This window comes from Cololabis saira, chromosome 14 (assembly GCF_033807715.1).
Source record: "Cololabis saira isolate AMF1-May2022 chromosome 14, fColSai1.1, whole genome shotgun sequence".
NCBI lineage: Eukaryota > Metazoa > Chordata > Actinopteri > Beloniformes > Belonidae > Cololabis > Cololabis saira.
The window spans coordinates 8,726,984-8,746,018 of record NC_084600.1 but is presented as its reverse complement, the minus strand read 5'-3'; the positions used below and the strand labels follow the sequence as shown (position 1 = coordinate 8,746,018).

The window sequence follows — 19,035 nt, the reverse complement described above, 5'->3', positions numbered from 1 at the left end:
TTACTATATATATATATACTGTATACCTCAGGTTTTTACCAACATGGTATTAACCATTAATATACCGTATTTTCTGGACTATAAGCCGCATCCGCTCTATTTAAAAAAAAAAAAAATTTAAAAAAGATATACAAGCCGCACCTGCATACAAGCCGCATCCGCTCTATTTAAAAAAAAAGATATGCAAGCCGCAGATATTAATGTTGTTAGATTAGATATTTACTACATGTACAGAAGGATTTTGAACTGTAAATGATGTACATGTTTGTACCTAAATAGATCTTTCCTAACAGTGTCTTTTAACACGGCGACAACTTTGCTGATTAAAACGGGACAGAACCAAGAGAAAATAACTGGTATTTATTTATCTGTTTATCTGTTTGAAATCTGCTTCTACCTACTTCTATCTGCTGAAGAAGAAGTAGCGTATTCTTCTTTGCATTTATTTTGTCTTAGTTTTGATTCTAATTCCGGTTAGAGCGGTGGAAGAAAAAACCACAGAATAGAACCTTTGTATAAGCTGCACGGTTCAAAACCTACGAAAAGAGTAGCAGCTTATAGTCCAGAAAATACGGTACATGCAGACAAAGTAAAAAAAAGAAAGCACAGAACTCAAGACAGAGTGTTATGGGTTTTGATTGGAACTAATTGAAAACCACATGGTCACTCATTTTAGTGTTTTTTATTCAGTTTATTGTCTTAATGTTGGAAATATAGTACTAAGATTCCAAATACAGTTCTTCTACATGTTTTTGAAAATGAGGTGGGACAGAGAGACATTGGTTACTCAGAAACGGAGTATCTGCAGAAGGTAAGGTGTTGTGGATCTGAGTCGTTCCAGTGAAACTGCTCTGTACCTCACGTAGAAGGAAGTGAGTGTAGCCAAACAGGACGTCCTCCCTCCAGTCGGAGAAGTCCAGCAGCAGGCTCTGCAGAGAGTTCTGGGATATGAGGCGCAGCTCGTCGTCCATGTGCACCGTGAGTCTGACCAACACATATGAGCACAGTCCATAAGATTTTACAAACACACCAGGCCAAAGAAGCAGCGCAGAAGTAAAACGTGTTTATATTAGGCTTGTGTTTAAAAAAATCGATTTTCCGATTCTAAATCGATTCTCATATTAATTCCTAAAAATCGATTAGTTTGTCTAAAGATCGATTTTTTTATCATCATTACATTACAACTTTTGGTATTTTTTTGTTTATGCCCAAAAAAGGAACATTTTTTTTGAAACGAGAATAACTGGTGCCATGTTTTGCCTTTAAATATGTTTAAAGTTTTCAGTTATAATTGCATAAATTGTCTATATTTCATTACTTTATATACTGTCTTGGGGTTACATTTGCATAAAATGCTAAAAACCAAATTTGTCAAAAATTTAAAACCGAAATAGACCGAAAATGAAAAAAATTTAAATGGAATGTGAGAAAAAATAAAACTCATTTCATCCGTCTCTGTTTCCTCCCTGGATCTGTTTGGTAATTCTGACCCACAAGATGTTTCTGAAAGCAGTTCTATCAGCATTCTGGGAGCTGATTGGTCCTTACAGCATCATTAGCTGCAATACTTGCTGTTGAATATCCATATAATACCAGTATTAATATGTTGCAGAACTACAGTCATATAATTCATGCAACAGCTCAAAAAACTGTTTCAATAACACTAACCCAAATCAATATCGGAATCGGATCAAATCTTGATAATCGATTCTGAATCTTAAGAATCGGAATGGAATCGATTCTTGACATTTGAATCGATCCCCAGCCCTAGTTTCTATGGTTTCTAACACCTAAATAATCCCTGGATCCCCCTGAAACTCACCGTGACAGCAGGTCGATGAGCTCCAGTTTGGACATGGTGTCAGGAAGGATGCGAGGAATGGCAGCTACACACGTCCTGAACAAGTCGATCTTAGGTTTCCTTTCACCGCTAACAAACACACACAGGGACATATAAGATAAGATAAGATAAGATGAATCTTTATTGTCTCCCTTAGGAGAAATTTGTCTTGGACACGAGAGGCACAGGCGACAATCACACTCCAATAAACCAATATAGCCTGTTTGTCAGAGTCAAAAACCTTTGTAGACAAAAAAACGGAGACCCCGGTTGAGTTTGTGACTCGTACTGCAGTTACATACGTGATCATGTCTTCTGGTTCCTTGTTGAGCATCTGGACACTGGTGAGCATCATGCAACGGCCCACTTCCTTGTCCAAGTGTCTGAGGATGTTGTCCAGGGACTTACGCACCTGGGAGTAGTACAGGGACATGCCTGGGGGGAAAAACACACACACATGATGCTACAGTACATGCAGCTCCTGACCAGGGAAACCTTTAACAGCAGAGTGACAGCAGCTGGACAGCCTGCAGACACATACGGACCTATTAGTTTGGCTTCCTCCTCAGTCAGCGTCTTACTGAGGTACGTTTTCTTCTTCTTGAGGGAGTTTCCAGACGGCAGGGTGGCTCCCGTGTTGGGCATGGGGGGCTCTCCGTCCTTCTGCTGCAGAGCGTCTGCTATCACCAGGAAAGCACGCAGGCCGATGTTCATGCGCTGGAAGAATATAAGTATAAGCTTGTTGTTAAACGGTAAAGATGTAAAGCTGTTCACCAAGAGCTGTGTAGAATTTGCAGAACAGATGAGGTGAAAAGGTCTATGGAAGAGTATTAGGGGCCAGGCAGGAGGAAAAATATTTGAGAGGGGAAGATTTTTTTTTTATTGTGCCCTTTGAGAAAAAAGTCGAAATTTCGAGATTAATGTTGAAATACAATTTCGGGAAAAAATTCGAAATGTCGAGATTAATGTTGAAATACAATTTCAAGAATAAAGTCGAAATTTTGTGAATAAAGTCGAAATTTCACCTTTTTTTCTCAATATTTCAACAAAATGTTTGACCTTTTTTTTCCCTTTTTTCTTCTTTTTTTCCTATTTTTTCTTCTTTTTTTCTTCTTCTTTCTTCCTTTTTCCTTTCCTTTTTAATCTTGACATCTCGACATTTTTCTCAACATTTCGACTGTTTCACAAAATTTTGACTATTTCCTCGACATTTCAACTTTTTTCTCAACATTTCAACTTTTTTCTCAAAATTTCGACTTTTTTCTCACATTTCTAGCAAAATGAAAAAATGCAAAATGAAAAAAAAATCTTCCTCCTCTAAAATATTATTTTTATTTTTCTCCTGCCTGGCTCCTAATACTCTTCTGTCAAGGTCTGATAATTCTATCAGTGCAGTCTTTTTTAAAAACTCTTACCACTCAATAAAAAAACTGAATGAAACATTTACTGACTAAATAAGAAATGCTGGTGCAAATCATTTCATGGTTCCACCAGAGAGCAAAGCTGCTCTTTAACCTTGTTCTACACCAAACTGATGTTCTCATTTCAGATATACACTGTTGGATTTGTGTCCAGCGTCAGCTCCTCGTACCTCTGGGTTGAGACTGAAGGCCTTGGCCGGCTTCCCCACACTCAACAGGTCAAATATGATTTCCTTCATGGCGAAATCCAGTCTCTCCTGAGCAGAGGACAGACAAATGGTGTCAGGGGATTTCAGAGGTGACGCCGTGTCAGCCAGCAGGAGCCCCTGCTGTCCTGTGTGATCCCATTTCATTACAATCACTGGAATTAATAACACCCCCCCGCCAAAAAAAACAAGCCCAAAACAACAAAAAAGAAGCAACAATAATCCAGAGATTAAGGATTTATTCATCACACAGCAGTTGGACATGACAGACATGTCTCATGGCCTATATACAGGACTGTCTCAGAAAATTTGAATATTGTGATTTTCTGTAATGCAATTTGCAATTACAAAAACAAGAATGTCATACATTCTGGATTCATTACAAATCAACTGAAATATTGCAAGCTTTTTATTATTTTAATATTGCTGATCATGGCTTACAGTTTAAGAAAACTCAAATATCCTATCTCAAAAAAATTAGAATATTCTGGGAATCTTAATCTTAAACTGTAAGCCATATTAAAATGATAAAAGGCTTGCAATATTTCAGTTAATTTTTGTTTTTTTAATTGCATTACAGAAAAAAAAAACTCCCAATATTCTAATTTTCTGAGACAGTCCTGTACGTGGTCATGCTGTTATCTTTTTAAACAACTACATCTTTAACAGTTTAATCAACTGGAAAACTGAATTAAATTAAGCTGATTTTTGTTCTTTCAAATGGTTAAGAGTCTCACAATACAGAATAGTATTAGGGCCAGGCAGGAGACAAATAAATATAATATTTTAGAGGAGGAAGATTTTTTTTTTCATTATGCACCTTGAGAAAAAAGTCTAAATGTCGAGAATCATGTTGAAGTAAAATTTCGAGAAAAAAGTCGAAATGTTGAGAAAAAAGTCAAAATTTCGTGAATAAAGTTGAAATGTTGAGAAAAAAGGCAAAATTTCAACTTTATTCTTGAAATTGTACTTCAACATTAATCTCGACATTTCGACTTTTTTCTCAACATTTCGACTTTTTTCTGGAAGTTCACAATAAAAACAAATCTTCCCCTCTCCTGTTTTCCTGCATGGCCCTAATACTCTTCCGTACTCACAAAATACATAAATGAAAACAATTTTTTTTGTACACCTACCTGAGCAATAAACTGGATGATCTTGACAAAGATATTAAGTGGCATATCTCTGGGCACCACGCTGCGGCTCCCTTTGGGGAACAGAGTGGAGGTGATGGACGTCAGGCGGCTGAGGGAGGAGGAGGTAAGATATGGACATTCATTTACTTTGGATAAGCTTACAGCCGTAACATCTTTATGAGGAAGCAGTGAAACGTTGCAGATGAGAGATGCGACACGTGGCCGTTACCTCTGGGTTCCAGTGTTGCTCTCGCACTTTATTCGGATCATGTAGACCCAAAGCAGGCGGTAGAGCGATTCCAGAGCCACACGTGCCATCTTGGGGTCTTTATTCTACATTTACATGCATGCAAACAATAACAGAAATGACCATCTTACACCATGAACATGATTTAACATTGCTGTACTGATGTAAATGCTTCCTCTTAGCCAATAATGCCAGGAAGTGTCTGAGAGAAAAGCTGCGCCGTCACGAATGATCGATATTAGTTGGGACTGTTATGATTCACAGCGCGGTCATGAACGTCTACTGAAGTTTTTATGCACCCCCATCAATCCCTGAGTCCTGAAGCTGAAATGTTTCCCTGAGACGACACTGATGGCCGATTTTATAGATGAAAAGCTATTAGGTGGTGCTGCTGCAGACTTGTGCAGCGTCAGCTCTCCTGCGTTGACGATGTGCCGTCACTCCCACTGTGTTCTCCCCATGAGTAGAGATTTATGATACGATCCGGTGTTCTGCCGAGTTGTCCTATCTCTGTGAATCATCCTACCCGTAAGATGAAATTACATACTTCTCTGCCCGAAGTGTCCTACCTCGGCGAGGTGTCCTACCTCGGCGAGGTGTCCTACCTCCGCGGAAAATACTACCGTACGATCCCCGTTTCTTTTATCTCAGTTTCTTTTTTTCCAAAGGCTTTTTCATGCAAATAGACGACTTAACAGCAGGAAGTCAGAATGTGCTTCCAAATAGCTTCCAAATGTGTACGACGCTTCGGTGGAAGAAAAAAAACCCGTCAAATCACGCTTCCACATAGATATTGGCAGGTAGGATGATTTGACAGATGAAAATACCCCGTCACATCACGCTTCCACATAGACATCAACATTAATCTATGTGGAAGCGTGATCTGACGGGGTATTTTCATCTGTCCAATCATCCTACCTGATGATATCTATGTGGACGCACATAGATATCATGTAGCACGATTTGGCAGATGAAAATACCCCGTCAAATCATGCTGTCACATACACGCATGCGGATAGAACTGCCTGTATCTCATCTTGTTGTGTTTCAATACATTTTCAAACTACATATACACATACATCTATTTTTTATCACTAATTTCTTTTTGAAAAGAAGTAAAATGCACATTCCGAGGAAGTATCATAAAGAAAAGGTTTATGCAAAGTTTCATATTCATCAGATTTTCATATTCATCTGAATGCAGCAGTAGCCTCCATGTGAGAAATCAACCTGTGCATAAAAAGTGGATATCAGTGGATATGAGGGGTGGGGTAGTAGTTGGGGGTAAAATGAAGATGCAGTAGAAGATCAGCAACCTTGGTAAAGGAAGCTGGAATTATGATTGGGGCATTTCTTCATAAACAGCAGATCGGTAGGACAATTCCGTGTTGTTTTTGTCAAGGCGACGCTGTTGACTCGTGCGCATGCGCAGTGACACAAAGTAGGACATCACGACGGGTAGGATACCACCTGATAGTCTAGGGGGGGGCACCGTACACACACACTACGGAGGAAACAAACACACCAACAGTTGTTCTTGTGTCTGCACTGCAAAGACAGAAAAACTGACCTTGAGGTTAGAAAGGCAGTTGTTGAGGAAAACGTGCCAGCGGCTGAGGAAGAACTGCTTCTGGCTGACGCACAGCAGACACGTCACCAGGGGGTAAAGGGCCTGGTGTGGAGACACATCAGATGGGAAATACTGTTAGAAGTTCAGCAGTCACTCACAGACCATATAACGTAGTTTTCCTCCTCTAAATAGAAAACATCCTCCATTTCATATTTCAATTAAAGCAACAGCGGTATGAACGGCACTGCTAGGAGAACAGACAGAAGAGGCCGATGTGAAGAAAAGAAAATAAAAAAATAAAAAATCAACATAGCAGAAGTCCCTGCCTCATCCGTCCATCCATCCTTAGATGTGATGCAGATCTGCACGCACGTCATCCTTTAGAGGATGCTTTGTCAATGGCAAGGCAAGTTTATTTGTATAGCACAATTCAACACCAGGTCATTCAAAGTGCTTTACATTGACATTAAAAGCGGCAAGACACAATTAAACAGTAAATAAAAAATAAAATGAAATAACATGATAAGAAAAGAGGTAAAATAATAAAAAGCACAAGTTGTTAAAAAGTAAGGGCAGTAGAGTACAGCAGGTACATCTCATTCTTACAATGGCAACAATTACGTTACAAAAGTAATCTGTAACAATTCGTATGGTGAATTAAACCAATTTGATCATTCTATGCCGCAATGCCTGTTTCCAGGTCTTATTTCACACAACTGACGAGAATTATGTTTCTATACAGTCAAAACGTACAAAGACCGGGTCAAATACAGTATTACAAAAAAATTACAATTAATTATTTTTATTAAAAAAAATATATATATATATATATATATATAATAAAATAAATAAATAAATAAATGAATACACAAAAAATAAATACATAAATAATAAATGTTCATAATTTTTATGGACAGGATTTCTAGGCGCAGCCAGGGCCCGGAGGGGATCCGGTTTGGAAACCTCAGGATTTCATCTCTGCTTTTTGCAGATGACGTTGTCCTGTTGGCTTCATCGGACCGGGACCTCCAGCATGCGCTGGGACGGTTTGAGGCTGAGTGTGACGCGGCAGGGATGAGAATCAGCACCTCCAAAACCGAGGCCATGGTTCTCCACCGGGAAAGGGTGGCATGCCTTCTCCGGGTGGGTGGAGAAGTCCTGCCTCAGGTGGAGGAGTTCAAGTATCTCGGGATCTTGTTCACGAGTGAGGGAACAATGGAGCGGGAGATTGACAAACGGATCGGTGCAGCGTCCGCAGTAATGCGGTCGATGTACCGGACCGTCGTGGTGAAGAGGGAGCTGAGTCGAAAGGTGAAGCTCTCGATTTACCGGTCAATAGAAGAGGCTCACACCAGTGGCTGTGAGAACATGCCACACAGATATCTGAACTGATTATCAGAAACTATTTTCTTGAACAAATAGGTGACCAATTGTTATAATTGAATCTTATTTGCTTAACAATGTTTTAACTCTATTTGAAGGGCTTTGCATCAACATGTAATAATGTTTAAGCTCGTACTATTGTGATTCGAAGACGATAAAGGAAAACACCTTTGTTACAAAATGTCTCTGTCTTCCTGAATAACCACTCTCTTGTTCCAGACCAATGTTTCCTTGTATCATTTTCCACTGGATGTCAACTTGTTTTAAAAAAATGTGCAGGCATCAGTTTTCCTTTCAAGGAAACCCGGACAAGTTAGAGCACTAAAGGCAGCTAACGGCGTCTCACTTTAGTTCCAGTTAGATAGGAAAATAAGCAATGACGTACAGATTAAATATACTTTAGAAAACACTAGTTAGGTGACAGAAATATCACATTTTATTATATTGATGATGTTTGGGGCAGTGGTAGCCTAGTGGTTACAGAGGGGGCTGGTCAGGTGCAAGCCCCTGGATTGCAACAGGATAATCACTTTGGGCCCCTGAGCAAGGCATTAACCCTCACTGCTGCCCGGGCGCTGGACAAATGGCTCTGCTCCTAGTTTGACTAGATATGGGTCAAATGCAGCGAAAGAATGTCCCCATTGTGTGATTAATAAAGGAAAATTATTATTATTAGTAGTAGTATTCAGTGTTGTGCATGAACGCGTTCAAATGAACGCGTTCATTGAACACGTTCATTTCTGTGAGAACGTTGAACTGAACGCAACATATTTGCAAAACTTGAACGTGAACTTGTTCATTCTGCAGATCAAGAACTGGAATTTGAACTGATCAGATTACGTGAGTTTCAGCTTCACTGTTTAGGTCCAATTATCACGGAATCTCGTTTCACCAGCGGGCAGTGCACATTTAAAATACTCGACAAGACGACGACTTCACACTACATTACCCACAATGCAGTGCACACACTAGCATAACAACGGGCACCATCTCCATGGCAACGGCGGTCCAAGCCCGGTGCATCTTTACATGACCAGTGAAGAGAGAGACGTTGCAGACGCAGCTTCAGCGATACATAGATGATGATCCTTATCATTATCTGCAGGAATTTTACACATCGTCTCCCAAAGAGTCCGACGGTAAAAATCTAACCTTTCTGTTCAAATTATGTCCACCTGAGAAAACAAGTCTGAACTTCTGCTTCGTCAACTTCACATTTGAAACGTCATGTGGAGTTAAAGCATCCGTCCAGTGGGAGGAAATATCTGCAAGTCCTTGACAATCAAATAAAGTCATCAAGGAAAGAGCAAGAAGACCCAACAGCCCCAAACGACCCCAGTCCTGTGCAGGGAAACCTGGGTCAGGGAGTGACAGACCCAGGCCGACTGTAGTTAAGTTTGCTAAGTACAAGGACAGATCAATGATTCTCCAGAGGGCCAAATACCTTAAAGGCTCCAAAATGTACATAAATGAGGATTATACTGATGCCGTCCGCCAGAAAAGTAAAGACCTAATGCCCAAGTTGAAAGCTGCTCGAGACAGTGGGGACATTGCTTTCCTCCGTCACGACAAATTGACCATACATCCTCGCAGCAGCACCCCAAGACAGCAGGGAGATGTCTAACCTCAACAGGTATGCACTGGAGCTGATTTCAACATGATCTTCTCATGGTTGGATCTTTTAGCCCATTCACTGCAAGTGATTATAATTGTATGGATTGTATGGATTTACATGACCCAGATGTTCATTTCTTTAGCAGATTTAATAGTGAGTCTAATTCATGTAACTACTATAATGAAGATAAATTTCATACATTGACTGGCAACTTAACCAGTAAATCCAATGTCTTTTCTGATTTACCAGTAACAGGTAGACAAACTGATAATGGACTACAATGTTGGAGATTTACAGCCTCTGAGGAAAGTTGAAAAGCCACTAGGACAATACATGATTGTACAGTGAACAGTTTTAGGAGAGGGTGGTGTTTCATTCGTACTTCTCACCTAAAAATATTAAAATGAACTGAATTTGAACTAGTTCAAAATGAAAATGGTGAACTATGAGCCTGAACTGTTCATGTTTAAACTATGTGAACTGAACTTTGAACTACAGTAGTTCATGAGAAGTAGGAACTTGCACAACACTGGTAGTATTTTAGTAATGGAGATGCACCGACATGCATCCATTCAACTCCACCCCTTCTAACAGTTACCAGGACTTTGATTAAATGTTTGTTCTCTGGAGACTTTAAGAAAGAAGGTGTACTACTGTATATTTATTGCTGTGGAAAAATTAGGCCCACCTGGCACCGTTTTCAAAAACTAGTCCATGTCCTGCACTCTTGTTTGAGAGATGAAACCAACACATGTTGGTAGCTTCACCAGATGTTGGCATGGAGAGGAAATGAAGCAGAGTAGTGCTGGGAACTCACCAGAGAGTGCTTCTTCCTCGACGACAGGTCCAGAGTGGTATCGTACAAACTCTCCACAAAATTCCGGAGACAGGGAACGTTCACCTCATTTTTCACAGTCTGAGGGAGGATGGATAAGGATGAGTGCCAGTTCTTTTAAAACCAACGGGTTTACTTGATGTCGACAGGCAAAACACTCCACGTTAGTGAGCTTAAGATATAAACACTTCAAGTTCTACAGACATGTTTGTGTGGCGATAAAGTCAAACGTTTCACTTTATAGGCAAACTTTACATTATGATTTGAACTTTTATGCAGGATTGTTTTGCTCTGAGTGCTGGGATGAATGCACTTACAGCAGCTACAGGTACGAGTATTTCCACAAAGAGTCCTGCCAACGAGTGCTTAATGTCTTTATCTTTCACTTCCAAGAAATACTGGGCGCACTCCTATAGACACGGAGAGAAAAGACAGTCAGGGGCAGTGATGGAAAGAGTGTCGGGTGACTGTACATGCAAGCTCATCGTTACAATCCCTCCCTTAATATACAGGACTGTCTCAGAAAATTTGAATATTGTGATAAAGTCCTTTATTTTTTGTAATGCAAAAATATCATACATTCTGGATTCATTACATATCAACTGAAATATTGCAAGCCTTTTATTATTTTAATATTGCTGATCATGGCTTACAGCTTAAGAAAACTCAAATATCCTATCTCAAAAAATTAGAATATTCTGGGAATCTTAATCTTAAACTGTAAACCATAATCAGCAATATTAAAATAATAAAAGGCTTGCAATATTTCAGTTGATTTGTAATGAATCCAGAATGTATGACACTTTTTTTTTAATTGCATTACAGAAAATAAAGGACTTTATCACAATATTCTAATTTTCTGAGACAGTCCTGTAGGAAAGGCAATTAGAAAAAGTCTCCCCATTTACAAAAAAAAAGGGGAAAACAGGTAAAGCACTTAACCCTCGTGACTTCAGGGGAACTTAAGTGGGTGGCTCTGTGAGAGCACTAAACAGCTTCCAGATGCTAATGGCTGCATTCACAAGAGGACAATCTAATCAGATAATTGTTATTGTTTTAATGCCATGCATGTGAATACCAGGTGAGATAGTAAATGATTCCAGATGAGCCAACCTGCATGAACTGGAAGGAGGCTTCAAAGTCCTCCACCGGGTACATTTTGATGCGGAAAAACTTGAGTCCCATGATGAGGCTGATGGTGGACTGAATGACGTAGGGGCTCTGCTCCTTCTGTCTCAGCTCCTTCAGCTCAGAGATGAACTTTTTCCGTACTGCTGGGAACCTGTAAGGGAAAGGTACGGAAGAGTATTACGGCCACGCAGGAAGAAAAAAAAAAAATTTTAGAGGAGGAAGATTTTTTTTCATTATGCACTTTGAGAAAAAAGTCAAAATGTCAAGATTAATGTTGAACTACAATTTCGAGAAAAAAGGCGAAATGTTGAGGAAAAAAGTCAAGAATAATGTTGAAGTACAATTTTGGAGAAAAAAGTCGAAATGTATTTCTCGAAAGTTTCGACTTTATTCACGAAATTTCGTCTTTATTCTAGAAATTGTATTTCAACATTAATCTCAACATTTCTACTTTTTTTTCGACATTTCGACTTTTTTCCCGAAGTTCACAATAAAAGAAAATCTTCCCCTCTCAAATATTTTTTCTCCTGCCTGGCTCTGATTATCTTCCGTAGAAATACCCAGGGGGCAAAACCCCATTTTTTGGGAAAACAGACATGGAGCGTTGTAAAAGGTTTGACACCAGAAATGATATCTAGGACCTTCAAGGATCACAACCTGGGTGGACAACCCGGTCAACTAGCTGCTGGAAAGCTACAGGAGGCCAAAAACCCTCTTTTTGGGACATTTTCCAGGCGAAATTATGTATCTGCAAATATTTAGGTACTACAATGGCATTAATAGTCATAGAACTATAAAATTTGGCAGAGAGTATGTTGACACATAGGGGAAGGCAGGAAAATAATATTCTGGGCATTGCTGCAACTCTATTTTAAGATATCACTCTCAACATCCCAAAAAAGACAAAAAAAAGTACTTCTCGCCTAACAAATTCTCATGAAAATCAATATTTTTCAGTACTTTATGGAGAATATCTATGCTTACCATGTATATAGAAAACTTCCTTAATTCATAAGCTTTCATTTGAGTCCAAGATGGCCTTTCTATCTCGAAAGCTGCACTAGCTGTGGCCAAATGTCTGCTCTATATCCCAAATCGAGAATTGTACTGAAACTGAATTTCCAGTCAGTGTTCCACGAGATGAGATCAAGTGCTATTTCTTCTTCTATCATTTGAATAACATCCTATATTGATACTTAGATATTGATGATAATAAGAAACAAAATTCCTGTCAGCAAAACATTTATTTTCATTTGGCTTTTCATAAATTGAATACAAAATAGCCATTTTCGTGGCCAGAACTAGATTGTGATTTTAAAAAAAGAAAAGAAAAAAAAGTAAACTGACATAATACATGTCCAAATTACAGCAGGTATAACAGGTTTTAGTATCAGTGTCTAGTTTTCTGATTCACTGCTGCTGCCAATGAACTCCAATGTGACTGTGTTTAATCTGTTGCATCTGGTTGTCAGTCCCTGGCAAGTGCACCCTATGTAGCATGGAACTCCCTTCTTTGCACAGGAACAGTTCTTCTGGCAACCTTTGACACATCCACATGAGATTGTCTTGTTCATTGACATAGGCCAGGCTGGCTTTGTAGAAGAGATGGGAACTGCTTTTCCATTATCCATAGACCATCCAAATTCTGTGCACAAGGGAATTTTTGGCTTGGATATGTGTGCACTCTTGTCAATAAGTGTTGCTAGAGCAGCCCTTTTCAGGTGCAGGAGAAATGCTTCTTCTGTTGGGGGTAGTAGCTTTAAGAGTGTTGATCTGTTGTTCAGGAACTTGTATGCTCTCAGTTTGCCCAGATCTGAATCCTCAAAATGATCTGCTGTGGCTGTATACACAGCTATGGTGAGGTCCCGTGCCTGATTAAGGACGTCATCTGTTATGGCATCGGTTGGGTTCTCACCAAATTCTTCCAGTGCTGGTATGTCCAGAATTATGCTTCTCTTAAACCACGCCTTCTTTCCACTGAAATATGGGTAACTAGTTGTATCTCTGCCACTCAGACTGTGGACAAAGGGCATTGCACAACACTGTGAAGGTCCCATTGCCACAACCATTCTATGGATAGGCAAGTATGCATTTTGGGCTGTTCTCACCCACAGCTCTGCTAGATCACTAAGATGCGTTGCACCATAGTACAGGCACATGACAATGATGTCAGTGTCATTTGCATGTATGACAACTCTGTCAACTCCTTCATTCTGGACACTGTAGAGGGTGTGGAGTATGATCCTGGTGTCAGCCTCCTGCTGTGTAGACTCCAGAGCAGGAACATGCATAACAGACCCTCCTGTCAGCACTACACTCTTGGTCTCTTCTTTGAAACCACCACCCAGGTAGAGATGAGTTGGGCCAAGAACAGGTTCCAGTTGCTCATTCTCAGACCATTTGTCACAGAGGAAGCTCAGAAGATTTGCTTTGTTAGCTGGGACTGCAAAAAACTCCTTTGGGTCTGGAGCTGTGAACTGCTCACTGACTTCATACACTTTGGCTGGTTTTGATCGGGCATATCTCTTTTCCTGCTCAGCTGATTTAAGGCTGGGTCCACTGTACCTGTCACAACAGAAGTGTATGATCTGAGTGCCAGCAGGCACATCATTCAGCAGCAAGTTTTTGTATCGCTCAGCAATAGTTCCAAATAGTTCACCTTTTTGAAAACACCAGTGTCTTATGACACACATAGCATCAACTACTGCTGTCTTTTTGCCATCTTGAAGCAGATTAGGGATGCTGTTCACTTTGGTCTCCTCTTTCAGAATCTTTACTAGGCTTGCCTTGGTACCAGTTCTCATACTGCCATCCTCCTGGAAGAGGGATGGGGGAAAGTCACTGCATTCGTGGTTGCCGATGAAGTCCACAATGTTAAGCTCTCCGCCACTGGCAATGATCTGTGTCATGCGCAGAAGGGCAGTAACTTCATTGCTCTTGCCAGATGCAAATGTTTTACCCCCAGACTTCTTGGATTTTGTGTTTTGTGTGTGGAAGGTGTTAAGCTTCACAATACTTGTCTTCTTCTGATCACTGGACAGTGACTCTGATAGAGCCCTCAAACCAAGTGCTTTCACATTTGTCAAGTTGTCCTTGACTGTGGAATCTGCACATTGTCCAGTTGATATGTTGATCAGGCATGGTGTGGCTGTTGTGAATGGGTTGGTCTCTACTGCTGCCATGACCTTGACTACCATCTCAGCATCCCTGGACACGAATCTCTGCTGCTCTAGCAACACTCATTGACAAGAGTGCACATATATCCAAGCCAAAAATTCCCTTGTGCACAGAATTTGGATGGTATATGGATAATGGAAAAGCAGTCCAGTGATCAGAAGAAGACAAGTATTGTGAAGCTTAACACCTTCCACACACAAAACACAAAATCCAAGAAGTCTGGGGGTAAAACATTTGCATCTGGCAAGAGCAATGAAGTACTATTTGGAACTATTGCTGAGCGATACAAAAACTTGCTGCTGAATGATGTGCCTGCTGGCACTCAGATCATACACTTCTGTTGTGACAGGTACAGTGGACCCAGCCTTAAATCAGCTGAGCAGGAAAAGAGATATGCTCGATCAAAACCAGCCAAAGTGTATGAAGTCAGTGAGCAGTTCACAGCTCCAGACCCAAAGGAGTTTTTTGCAGTCCCAGCTAACAAAGCAAATCTTCTGAGCTTCCTCTGTGACAAATGGTCTGAGAATGAGCAACTGGAACCTGTTCTTGGCCCAACTCATCTCTACCTGGGTGGTGGTTTCAAAGAATAGACCAAGGGCCCGATTTACTAAGATCCTAAATAAAGAGTACTAAATTGCGTGTTCACTGAAAAAGTTTGCACGTGCTGTTGTTGTGTGTTTTGCGGGTGATCAACTAAGATTGCGTGCGCAATTGATAACATGTGCAAACAGCAGTATTTAAATGAGGTGTTGCGCGTCTTACGGCTCTGCATGGCGCAAACTTTGCGCCATGCAGAGTCTGGATGGAAAGCAGGATATAGTCGCAAGCGCAAAATGAAATTTGACGAGTTGGAGTTAGAGATATTAGTGGACGAGGCAAATTGTTGTGCCGTATTCAGCACCCCTGCCGTGAAAAGCACCCCCTCGTATATTCAATGATAAGTAGACCAAGAAAAAAAACAACACACTGACACTTCAATATATTTATATATACACACTCACACAAACACATACTTAGGAGTTTATATTATATATATTTACAAATATTATGGAAGACAACACAGTAAGCAGGCTATTAATTAATGACATCAATAACCATTTACCCGATTTTTGTTATCTGTGACTGTGATTGTGGGAAAGTATGACTATTGTGGAATCCATGAGCGCATTTAAACATGAATCATTAACACAAAACTGGACGCTAAACAGAACGTGACACGGAATGAGAATATCATTTTTGTCAGACGAGGGGGTGCTTTTCACGGCAGGGGTGCTGAATACGGCACAACACCGGGGTATGACAACTGCAGAACAAGTATAGGCGCACAATGAGAAACGCTGTTTTCTCCATGAAAACACGTGATTTATTTATTATCACAAATAAAAAAATGAATGTGCCTCCTGTGGCAACCTTTTGCTGAATAATATTCGATTTAACATTCAAATAAAATATTTCTCCTTTTGCATGTGGAGATTAGCACCTTCCTTTCGAACGTATTAAATACAGACGCAATCACAATCCCCGCAAAAACCTTCAGGCTTGGTAAATCTCATTGCGGGTGGTAAATGGAGATATTTGCATTTTCCCCTCCCAGTATTTATTTCTGGCGGGTACGCCCCATATTGATTATTCATCAGGGCAAAAGTACTAAATGAATAGCGTGTGCTATTTTGCTCATTTGAGAGGCGCAGTCCTCTTTGCACGCTGTTAGTAGATCAGCTGGCACATTGGTTTGTGGGTGCTGTCAAGTTTGCACACGTTTTCTACACACGCAAACCTTTAGTAAATCAGGCCCCAAGAGTGTAGTGCTGACAGGAGGGTCTGTTATGCATGTTCCTGCTCTGGAGTCTACACAGCAGGAGGCTGACACCAGGATCATACTCCACACCCTCTACAGTGTCCAGAATGAAGGAGTTGACAGAGTTGTCATACATGCAAATGACACTGACATCATTGTCATGTGCCTGTACTATGGTGCAACGCATCTTAGTGATCTAGCAGAGCTGTGGGTGAGAACAGCCCAAAATGCATACTTGCCTATCCATAGAATGGTTGTGGCACTGGGACCTTCACAGTGTTGTGCAATGCCCTTTGTCCACAGTCTGAGTGGCAGAGATACAACTAGTTACCCATATTTCAGTGGAAAGAAGGCGTGGTTTAAGAGAAGCATGATTCTGGACATACCAGCACTGGAAGAATTTGGTGAGAACCCAACCGATGCCATAACAGATGACGTCCTTAATCAGGCACGGGACCTCACCATAGCTGTGTATACAGCCACAGCAGATCATTTTGAGGATTCAGATCTGGGCAAACTGAGAGCATACAAGTTCCTGAACAACAGATCAACACTCTTAAAGCTACTACCCCCAACAGAAGAAGCATTTCTCCTGCACCTGAAAAGGGCTGCTCTAGCAACACTTATTGACAAGAGTGCACACATATCCAAGCCAAAAATTCCCTTGTGCACAGAATTTGGATGGTCTATGGATAATGGAAAAGCAGTTCCCATCTCTTCTACAAAGCCAGCCTGGCCTATGTCAATGAACAAGACAATCTCATGTGGATGTGTCAAAGGTTGCCAGAAGAACTGTTCCTGTGCAAAGAAGGGAGTTCCATGCTACATAGGGTGCACTTGCCAGGGACTGACAACCAGATGCAACAGATTAAACACAGTCACATTGGAGTTCATTGGCAGCAGCAGTGAATCAGAAAACTAGACACTGATACTAAAACCTGTTATACCTGCTGTAATTTGGACATGTATTATGTCAGTTTACTTTTTTTTCTTTTCTTTTTTTAAAATCACAATCTAGTCCTGGCCACGAAAATGGCTATTTTGTATTCAATTTATGAAAAGCCAAATGAAAATAAATGTTTTGCTGACAGGAATTTTGTTTCTTATTATCATCAATATCTAAGTATCAATATAGGATGTTATTCAAATGATAGAAGAAGAAATAGCACTTGATCTCATCTCGTGGAACACTGACTGGAAATTCAGTTTCAGTACAATTCTCGATTTGGGATATAGAGCAGACATTTGGCCACAGCTAGTGCAGCTTTCGAGATAGAAAGGCCATCTTGGACTCAAATGAAAGCTTATGAATTAAGGAAGTTTTCTATATACATGGTAGGCATAGATATTCTCCATAAAGTACTGAAAAATATTGATTTTCATGAGAATTTGTTAGGCGAGCAGTACTTTTTTTTGTCTTTTTTGGGATGTTGAGAGTGATATCTTAAAATAGAGTTGCAGCAAGGCCCAGAATATTATTTTCCTGTCTTCCCCTATGTGTCAACATACTCTCTGCCAAATGTTATAGTTCTATGACTATAAATGCCATTGTAGTACCTAAATATTTGCAGATACATAATTTCGCCTGGAAAATGTCCCAAAAAGAGGGTTTTTGGCCTCCTGTAGCTTTCCAGCAGCTAGTTGACCGGGTTGTCCACCAAGGTTGTGATCCTTGAAGGTCCTAGATATCATTTCTGGTGTCAAACCTTTTACAACGCTCCATGTCTGTTTTTCTGCTTGGCCCCCTGGGTAAAAGGTAACAACGATGCATGAAGCTCTACGATCCTCAAACGTTTCTGGGAATGTTGTCGTTCCTGGAGCTGAGTGGTGTTGCAGTTAGTGAAACGCAATGAAGCAAAAAGTGTTCATCTGTGTGTGTGTGTGTGTGTGTGTGTGTGTGTGTGTGTGTGTGTGTGTGTGTGTGTGTGTGTGTGTGTGTGTGTGTGTGTGTGTGTGTGTGTTTTGCATATGGACATGGGTGTGTATGCCTGAGTGTGGGCTTGTGTATATGCTCACCATCCAGATACGTCTTACCAACAGCGTCAGGAGCCTATATTTAGAAAGGCATCTGGAAGGGTGATGCGGAGGGAAGGAGCATGTGCTTTACGCACATACTCTTGCATGTTTCACGGGGGTCAACACCGCATTCAAGTAAGAGGTTATCAGCCTTGTGGTTTGTACTGAGTCAGTATGATAAACCGCAACTCTGATTCACAAACCAAGCTGGAAAACATTTCAGTTGGTTGAAAGAAAGAAGTAAAGACTGTGGAGTGTGTGTGTGTGCCTAAGTAGAAATATTTCACACTGAAATGGGCATTAGAAGCTTACAAGATGGAAAACTACGGGGGCCGAGACCCGCCATTGCTGAAAATAAAAGTAACGCTGCAAATAGAAACAAACGCCGCTGCAAATAAAAGAAATGCTGCAAATATAAAGAAACCCCGCTGCAAATTAAAAAAAACGACGCAAATAAAAAAGCCACAATGGAAGTGAATTACGGGGAAATATTTTTGCTGATGCACCAGTGTTTTTTACGTGAGAGGAGAGGAAGACGACAAAGACGTAAGTGAAAAGGAAGAAATAAGAAGAGCGAGGAATAAGAAGAACGAACAAGAAAATAAGTGAAAAGGTTAGTGTTCAACGTCGCTACGTGTAATTTTTTTTCGTCTTCTTCTT

At 40.4% G+C, this 19,035-nt stretch overlaps 1 protein-coding gene across 1 annotated transcript in view; it reads right to left on the bottom strand.

The window, feature by feature from the left end:
• LOC133459546 (protein furry homolog) overlaps positions 1-19,035 on the bottom strand; it is a 100,903-nt gene that overhangs the window by 57,479 nt on the left and 24,389 nt on the right. The window contains exons 8-18 of the mRNA XM_061739586.1: positions 11,367-11,535; positions 10,571-10,663; positions 10,236-10,334; positions 6,421-6,522; positions 4,833-4,936; positions 4,604-4,712; positions 3,432-3,518; positions 2,386-2,557; positions 2,143-2,275; positions 1,823-1,930; positions 858-984 (exon numbers count right to left, since the gene is read on the bottom strand). Of these exons, the coding sequence (XP_061595570.1) occupies positions 858-984; positions 1,823-1,930; positions 2,143-2,275; positions 2,386-2,557; positions 3,432-3,518; positions 4,604-4,712; positions 4,833-4,936; positions 6,421-6,522; positions 10,236-10,334; positions 10,571-10,663; positions 11,367-11,535 (1,303 nt within the window). The remainder of the gene's footprint in view (positions 1-857; positions 985-1,822; positions 1,931-2,142; positions 2,276-2,385; positions 2,558-3,431; positions 3,519-4,603; positions 4,713-4,832; positions 4,937-6,420; positions 6,523-10,235; positions 10,335-10,570; positions 10,664-11,366; positions 11,536-19,035) is intronic.